Source organism: Muscardinus avellanarius (assembly GCF_963383645.1).
Source record: "Muscardinus avellanarius genome assembly, chromosome: 16".
In the NCBI taxonomy this organism is placed as follows: Eukaryota; Metazoa; Chordata; class Mammalia; order Rodentia; family Gliridae; genus Muscardinus; species Muscardinus avellanarius.
Window position 1 is genome coordinate 73,136,721 of NC_137802.1, and position 8,528 is coordinate 73,145,248.

Sequence of the window (8,528 nt, forward strand, 5' to 3'; positions counted from 1 at the left end):
GGTCGCCTCTTTGACCCATGGGCGGTCACGTGGCCTTGCTGCTGCACAGTCAGGCCCAGTGCACATGTGGCCGCCCCAGCTCACCCTTCCCAGCCCGCACCGTGGGCTGCAGCTGGGCCCGGTGCACGCTTCTCCTCCAGGTTAGGTCCAGCAGCAGAGGGTGCAGGAGCCTCAGCAAAGGGAAGGTATTTTCCCCTCTGTCTCGTGTGCAGTGCTGGGGACGCAATCCAGGCAGGTCCACACCAGGCAGCAGCTTTCCTTTCTGTACCCGGCACCCCTCTCCTCTCCAGGTGCAGGGACTTCCTCGGTAACCTTCCCCTCCGCCCCGGCAGTGCAGGTTCCTCCGCTGTTACACTCCCCAAGAAACCCTCGGCTGCCTGAGGGAGCTCCTGGCCACGCACACATGTGAGCTTGGGGGCCAGCCGGCAGCTTCTCCCGGCCCTGGCTCTGCCCCCAGCAGCCTCCTCACCAGGGACATGCTGTTGCAGCCACGCCCCCTCCAGCAGAGCGCGCCCCTGGCTGGAACGTTCTGCCAGGGGCCCGCTCTCCTCCCGGCGTGTCCTCACCGTCCTGGAAACGCAGCTGCTTCTGGCATTTGCTATTCCTGGATTCTTCCGGGTTCCTGTGCACCCTTTTAATAGTTAAACACCTTTTTCTACTTAACAATTCTTTTTTGTTTCGTGTGTTGGCACTGGGGGTTGAATGTGCCCGTAAGCATTCCATCTCCAAGCTACACCTCCGGTCCTTTAAGTTTTTAAATCTGGAAACAAATTCTCACTTAAGCTGCTGAGGCTGGCCTGGAACCTGTGGCCCACCGGTCTCAGCCTCCCAGGACTAGGATTTCAGGCCCGTGCCACTGTGCCTGGCTTCTACTTCACAGTTCCTTCCCCTCACCCAGTAGGGCTTGGTTGAACCTAGGGGACTCTACCACCGAGTTACATGTGTGTGTGTGTGTGTGTGTGTGTGTGTGTGTGTGTGAGTGAGTGATTTTTACTTTGAGACAGGGTTTTGTTGAGTTGTCCAAGCCAGCCTTAAACTTGTGATCCTCCTGCCTCAGCTACCAGAGTAACTGGGATTACAGGCCTGGGCTACTATACTAGGCTTAACAGTTTTGTTTTTGTTTTTGTTTTGGTGGTACTGGGTTTCCTGGAAGCCCTTCTACCTCCGGGCTACACTCCCAGACCTATTTTTACATTTTTTTATTTGGAAACAGGGTCTCCTAAGCCAGCGAGCGCGGCTGGCTTCGAACCTGCGCGATCCTCCTGTCTCTGCCTCCCAAGCGCGGGGATTACAAGCGTGCGCCACCACGCCCGGCAACAATTATTTTGTTTTGAGGGAGGAGTGTAGTGAGAATCGAATGCAAGGCCACTCTACCACCTAGCTACACCTCCAGCCCTTTTTATCTTGAAACAGCATCTCACTAAGTTGCTGAGGCCCAAGTACTGGGATTACAGGCTTGTGCCGCCACACCTGGCGAGAGTACACATTTTAGACGTTGGGATGTATGTAAGGTCCCTGTCCACTTTCTTCTTGTCCTCCTCCTTCTTCCTCTTCTTTTCCCATGGTGTTCCAAGTGTGTGCGTGCGTACGTGCGTGTGTGTTTTATAGAGTCCTTTAAAAATGTGAAAAACAAGCCTGGCGTGGTGGCACACACTTGAAACCCCAGCATTCAGGAGGCTGAGACAGGAGGATATCAGTTCGAGGCCAGCCTCAGCTACTTAGTGAGGCCCTTTACAACTCAGTGAGACCTTGTTTCAAAATAAAGAATAAAAAATAGGATTGAGGGTGGAGCTCGGAGGTAGAAAGCCCCTGGGTTCCATCCCCAATACTGCAAAAATAATAATAATAAAATAATAATAATAATAATAATAATAATAATAATAATAATAATAATAATAGGGCTGGGAGTGTAGCTCAAAGGTAGAATATTCCTGGGCTCCAATCTCAGTAGTGCAAAAAAGAAAAATAAAAGTGAAAAACATTCTTAACTTATAGGCTTGTACAAAAAATAGACTCCAAGCCAGGCGTAGTGGCGCACGCTTGTGATCCCAGCATTCGGGAGGGAGAGACAGGAGGATCACAGTTCACGGACAACCTCAGCTACTTAGTGAGGCCCCTTGCAACTCAGTGAGACCCCATTTCAAAAATAAAGAATAGCCGGGCATGGTGGCGCACGCTTGTAATCCCCGCGCTTGGGAGGCGGAGACAGGAGGATTGCGCAGGTTCGAAGCCAGCCTCACTGGCTTAAGAGACCCTGTTTCTACATAAAAAAGTATAAAATAGGTCTGGGAGTGTAGCCCGGAAGTAGAAGGGCTTCCAGGAACCCCAGTACCACCAAAAAAAAAAAAAAGAAAGAATAAATCCAGGTGTGGTGGTGCGTGCGCTTGTAATCCCAGTGCTTGGGAGGCTGAGACAGGAGGATCGCACAGGTTCGAAGCCAGCCTTAGCTACTTAGGCTCTCAGCAACTTAGTGACACCCTGTTTCCAAACAAAATATTAAAAAAAAAAAATAGGTCTGGGAATATAGCCCAGAGGTAGAAAGCCCCTGGGTTCCACCCCCAGTACCACAAAAAAGAAAGAATAAAAAAATAGTGCCGGGGTGTAGCTCAGAGGTAGAATGCCATGGGTTCCATCCCCAGTACCGCCAAATAAAAATAATAATTAAAAAATAGACTCCAGGCCAGGCTTGGCTCACAGACCAGTTTGCCAAACTCGAGACTACAAGGAGTCAGCGATTCTCAGCTCTACCTTGGCAGAGCCCCGGGGCATATGAATGGAAGTGGACGCCAGTGTTAGACTGCAGAGGCTGAGACGGACCCCCAGAGGGGCTGGACTCGTACCCCCTTCCTGCCATGCGACGCAGCCGCGGACTGGCCGAAACTCCAACTCCACAGGGGACTTGAGTGGCCGAGCGCGAGACCAGCCCCCAGCCTGGTGTGAACTACAGGGACCACTGAACCAGGCCTGGCAAGTGTGACCTGCGCGCCCACACCCCGGAACCTTCACGCTGGCTCGCTGGGCCCGGGAACCACGTGAGGCTCCGTCCTTTGCAGGCCAGGGGGACCCTGGAGACCCTGGGGTGCCACTGCTGAGATGGGCTCCCAGTTTCACGGGAACAATGGGATCCTGAAACAGCAGAACAGGCCGCCGTTCCTGCCCCCTGGAGCGGGCAGCCGGCGCGGGCGCACACGGTGCCCTGCAGGGTTCCCTGGCTCCTCGAGGGGCCCGCTGAAGGACACAGTGCGGCCGCCCACTAGAATGCGCCGGCCCGGTGTAAGGGAGGCCGAATCCCGATGTGGTGGCCCAGGCCGGCCTGAGTCCCTGCCAGAGACTCCGCTCACAGGCTGGGCGGGGTCCCGGCGAAGTCACACACCTAGAGCTGCAGCGGGCCGGAGGGGCGGGGCCTCGGTTGGGGGCGGGGCCTGCGGAGCCGGCGCGTTCTGCGGGGCGGGGCCGGGGCCGGAGGGGCGGGGCGGACGAGCTCGGCGGGGCGGGGCCGGGGCGGGGCCTCGGGCGGGCGCGCTCGGCGGGGCGGGGCGGGGCCGGAAGGGCGGGGCGGACGAGCTCGGCGGGGCGGGGCCGGGGCCTGTGGGCCGGCGCGCTCGGCGGGGCGGGGCCGGGGCGGGGCCTCGGGCGGGCGCGCTCGGCGGGGCGGGGCCCAGCGCGGCCGCCGTAGGGGCCGAGTACGGTGGCCGCGGAGCGCGGCGGCTCGGCCGGGCGGCGGGCGCGGCGCCGCCATGGGCAACCTGTTCGGCCGCAAGAAGCAGAGCCGGGTCACCGAGCAGGACAAAGCCATCCTGGTGAGCGGCCGGGCGGGCGCGGGGCGGGCCGGGGCCTGGCCGGCGCGCTGGCGGAGGCTGCGGCGGGAGGCCGGCCGGCCGCGTCCTTCCGGGGACGGGCGAGCGGCGCGGGGCGGGGGCCGCCGGGTCTCCCGATGCCCGCGCGTCCTCGGCCGCATCCCGCACGCCGGCCGCCCCGCGGAGCGGTGGGGGGGGCCGGCGTCTGCGGAGCTCGGCTCGAGTGGAGCCGGGAGAGCCCCGCGGTGCGAGCGGAACGAGCGGGCTGGGGAGGGGTCGCCGCCCCTCGCGCCCAGGCGTTCGCGACCGAATAGGTCACTGCTGCGCCAACGAACTGCGGGTGACACGCGAAAGGAGGCGTCTCACCGTGGCCTCCAAACCCCTGAGTTGTAGAAGTCCTCAGCCCAGTGTCCCAGGTGAAGAAGTTGAGGGCGTGCTTGTCTCTAAAATGGGCATCGGGTTCAGGGGAGCCGCGTGCCGAGCCGCAGGAAGAGGGAGCCCCCGCGGCAGCCTCCACCGCCGGCTCTGGCCGCGCAGGACCCCAGCAGCGGCCGCAGCCATCGCCTCCTCTAAGGACGCGCCCTCCCTTTCCTCTCCAGGTAGAGCTTTCTACCTGCCACCGGTTCGCATCGGTGGGTTCACCCCCAGGCCGCTCCTCGGTGGGGGACAATGCCATCAGCACCCAGGAGAGCACATTCCTGCTCTGACTGTTCCCAGGATGGAGGGCGTAAGAAAGCGCTGCCTGGGCCTGCTGTCTGTGGCCCCTGCTTCCTCCCAGCCATCTCCAATCTCTTATTGAGGCTACCTTTATTTTTCTTTTCCGGCACTGGGAATGGAACCCCAGGGCATTTTACCGCCAAGCTACATACATTCCCAGCCCTATTTTTATTCTTTATTTTGAAACAGGGTCTCACTAAGTTGCCGAGGGCCTAAGTAGCTGAGGCTGGCCACAAACCTGTGATCCTCCTGTCTCAGCCTCCCGAATGCTGGGATTACAAGCGTGCCCTACCACGCTAGATTCTTAATGTTTTGTATACATCTGCCACAGATGAGGACCCTGGAAGGCTTGTCCAGAGCAGCCGGGAAGGAGGGTCATGCCACACTGGCTGCGGGCAGGGTGTGGATAGTGGCCCCTTTCCTCCTAGCACAGAAGATGCACGGCACAGACGTGCAGGCCCTGGGGAGAGCACTCCTATTTTTGTTTTTTGGGGGCTTTTGCGGTACTGGGGATGGAACCCAGGGGCCCATTTCTACCTCTGAGCGACACCCCCAGCCCTATTTTTTATTCTTTATTTTGAAACAGGGTCCCACTGAGTTGCAGAGGGCCTCACTAAGCAGCTGAGGCTGGCCACGATCCTCCTGTCTCAGCGTCCCAAGAGAGCACCCCTATTTTAGGCCTCTAATGCTAGGACCTGTCCAGTAGCACTGCCCTGTGTTGGTGACCTCACGGAGCCGCCTTACGGGTGTGTGACCTCCTTGCCTTGGTTCACGTACAGTAACTGCTCCACAGAGGGCGTCCTGAGCGTGAGGCGGGCCCTGGGCCTGCACCCGCTCATCACCAAGTTGCTGAAGCTGGCCTTGAACCTGTCATCCTCCTGTCTCAACCTCCCAAGTACTGGGATTATAAGCATGCAACACCATGTCCAGCTTTATTCTTTGTTTTGAAACAGGGTGTCACTAGTTGCAGAGGGCCTCACTCAGTAGCTGAGGCTGGCCGTGAACCTGCGATGCTCCTGTCTCAGCCTCCTAAGTACTGGGATTACAGGTGGGCACTGGGATTACAGGTGGGCACTGGGATTACAGGTGGGCACCACCACGCCCGGCTCGTGTGTTCTCTGCGGGTGCGAGCCTTCCCAGGGTGCAGGCCGTGTCCAAGCCTGAGCCGAGTGTTTCTGCAGCTCACAGCCTCATCTCCCCGTGTCTCGGGCCGGGCTGTGGCTGACGGCCATGGTTCTTCTCTTTGGTGCCATGGACCCTGGGCCCAGATGCCAGTAGCACCCCACTGTGAGCCCTGAGACGTCTCCAGAGAGCGCGCCCGTGCCCTGGGAGGCAGCCCGCCCCGGAGGCCCTGTACAGGGTCCTGGCGGGCTCACCTGGCCGCTGTCTCGCAGCAACTGAAGCAGCAGCGGGACAAGCTGAGGCAGTACGAGAAGAGGGTGACGCAGCAGCTGGAGCGCGAGCGGGCCCTGGCGCGGCAGCTCCTGCGGGACGGCCGGAAGGAGTGAGTGGCGGGCGCCGCCCGAGCGGGTGGGCGGGCCGCGGGCGCAGCCTCACGCGGCTTCCTCCGCAGGCGGGCCAAGCTGCTGCTCAGGAAGAAGCGGTACCGGGAGCAGCTGCTGGACAGGACGGAGAACCAGATCAGCAGCCTGGAGGCCATGGTAAGCCGGCGGGGCCGGCCCTGGGCGCTGACTCCCAGGTCCGCGCGTCCCTGGCGTCAGGCCCTGAGCAGTGCGCTCCGCACTCCACACCAGCCCTGACAGGCAGTCTGCCGATGCTGAGCGGCTTCTGGCGCCCCGGGCCCGTGCCCCTCAGGCATCCAGCCCGAGCAGCCCGCCGGCGGAAGGGCGGCTCCTGATGCCGGGGCCTTTTCAGGTGCAGAGCATTGAGTTCACGCAGATCGAGATGAAGGTGCTGGAGGGGCTGCAGGTGGGGAACGAGTGTCTGAACAAGATGCACCAGGTAGGTCCCTGTGGGCGCGGGCTGGCGGGACGCAGGAAGGTGGAGCCTTGCCATCCAGTAGCCAGGCGGGGGCATCTGCACAGAGTGACCCGGATGTGGGGAGCCCCAGCCCAGCCTCGCAGAAGAGGTGCAGAGCCGGGCTCAGCCTGTCTCAGCTGCCGCCCGCCTCGCTGATGAGCTCCCCATCACCTGCCCCAGGTGATGTCCATAGAGGACGTGGAGAGGATCCTGGACGAGACGCAGGAGGCCGTGGACTACCAGCGGGTAAGTGTCGCGGCTGGCCACCCGCCCTCCAGGGCACTCCCGGTGGCTGCCACCGTCCTGCGGGAGCCCGGGGCCGCAGGCTCCTGCACACCCTTCAGCATGGCTCTCCCTCCTCAGCAAATAGACGAGCTGCTGGCGGGCAGCAGCTTCACTCAGGAGGATGAAGACGCCGTCCTGGAGGAGCTGGATGCAATCACTCAGGTACAGGACCCAAGCCGGGGCATGGCAGCCCGGCCAGCCATATCCCAGCTCTGCCCAGGGCCAGGACCTGAGCTGTGTGGCTGGCCCCTGACGTGGGGGCTTTCTGTTTCTGTGGGCCGCCTCCTGCCCAGGAACCCGCAGATGTGGGCAGGGAGGGAGCACCCGGGTCAGGATCAGCAAACAGTGCCTGTCTCAAAGCAGGGCCCTGGTCGGCCCCAGCCTCAGCAGACGCCGGAGTTGGCTGTTGGGTCTCCGCCCGGGGTGACTGAGTGAGGCTCTGGAGCTGGGGGGGCGCAGGCCCAGGCCCTCTGAGCAGGAAAGCTCTTGTCCCACCTGCCTCGACTGCCAGAGAGCGGCTAATTAAACAGCAGGGGCCCCTCAGGGCGGGCCACCCAGCAGCAAATGTACAGCCTCACCCCTGTCTCACAGGAACAAGTGGAGCTGCCAGAGGTCCCCGCAGAGCCCCTCCCTCACGCGAACCCAGGTACCGCTGCTTGGTCTTTGCGTGTGTTGGGGTGTGCGGGAGAACCGTGAGCTCTGCGGGGAGGGGGTTGACCTGTGAGGGCCAGGCCCTTCACAGGCCTGTCGGGACCTCAGAACCAGAGGCTCAGCTGGGCAGAGACAGGAGGATCACGCAGGTTCGAAGCCAGCCTCAGCTACTTAGTGAGGTTCTCAGCAACTTAGACCCTGTTTCCAAATAAAATACAAAATAGGTCTGGGAGTGTAGCCCAAAGGTAGAAAGCCTCTGGGTTCCATCCCCGGCACCACACACACACACACACACACACACACACACACACACAAAAAGAACCAGAGGCTTGCCAGCGCTCTGTCCTGTGACCTGCGCCGGGGGTGGCTCCCCATGCGTCTGTTACCACGAGCTCCCAGAAAACGTCCTCCAGGACCCGGGCTCCCCGGCTCGCCCAGTGTCCTGCCCCCCTCTGGCTCCTGGGCGCTGTGTCCGGCTGGGCCTGCGGGGAGGAGCTGCGCCTGGTCCTGAGAGCTTCCTGTTTGTCCCCGCCCCCTGGCTGGCCGGCCCTTCCCGTGGCCTGCCTCGTCCTCTCCAAGGTCTGCCGTGGTCTGGTGTGTCATGAACGCTTCTGTTTCCTCCACAGAAAAAGCCACTGTCAAGGCCAGGCCCCGGCAGGCTGAGCTGGTGGCGGCCTCCTAACTGCCCTCAGGCCACAGGGCTGTGCAAGGACTGGCCACGGCGCGCAGCAGGCGGCCTGGAAGGCTCCGGGAGGAGCTCGGACGGCGCGGGCGGGGCTGGCGCAAGGACAGCTCTGCGCCCCGAAGTCCGGCCGCGCCGCTGTCTTGCGCTGCTGTCTTGCTCTCGTCTCTGGATTAAACGGCAACATGCAAACCTTGGCCGGCGGCTCGTGCGGGCGTGCGCCCCAGGCGGCTGCTCCCCACTGCCCTCACCCTGCGCAGCCCGTGGAGAGGCGCCATCAGGCCTGGGCCCTCCGCTCCCTCTCTGCTGCTCCCACAGCAGGGGGGGGCTTCAGTTGAAGGGTCCCTACTTTGCCTAGCGTCCTGATGTGCCTCAGTTTCCCTGCAGGTGGGGGCAGGAACCACAGGAAGCCAGTA

The 8,528-nt window shown here is 61.7% G+C and overlaps 1 protein-coding gene across 1 annotated transcript; it reads left to right on the plus strand.

Moving 5' to 3' along the window:
• Positions 1-3,737: 3,737 nt before the first annotated feature.
• Positions 3,738-8,112, plus strand: CHMP6 (charged multivesicular body protein 6; the record flags this gene model as incomplete). Its single annotated transcript, XM_080712248.1, has 8 exons — positions 3,738-3,800; positions 5,909-6,018; positions 6,088-6,175; positions 6,390-6,476; positions 6,675-6,740; positions 6,858-6,941; positions 7,371-7,425; positions 8,057-8,112. The coding sequence occupies 8 exons, from the start codon at positions 3,738-3,740 to the stop codon at positions 8,110-8,112; spliced, it is 609 nt and encodes a 202-aa protein (XP_080568374.1).
• Between the last annotated feature and the right edge of the window lie 416 nt (positions 8,113-8,528).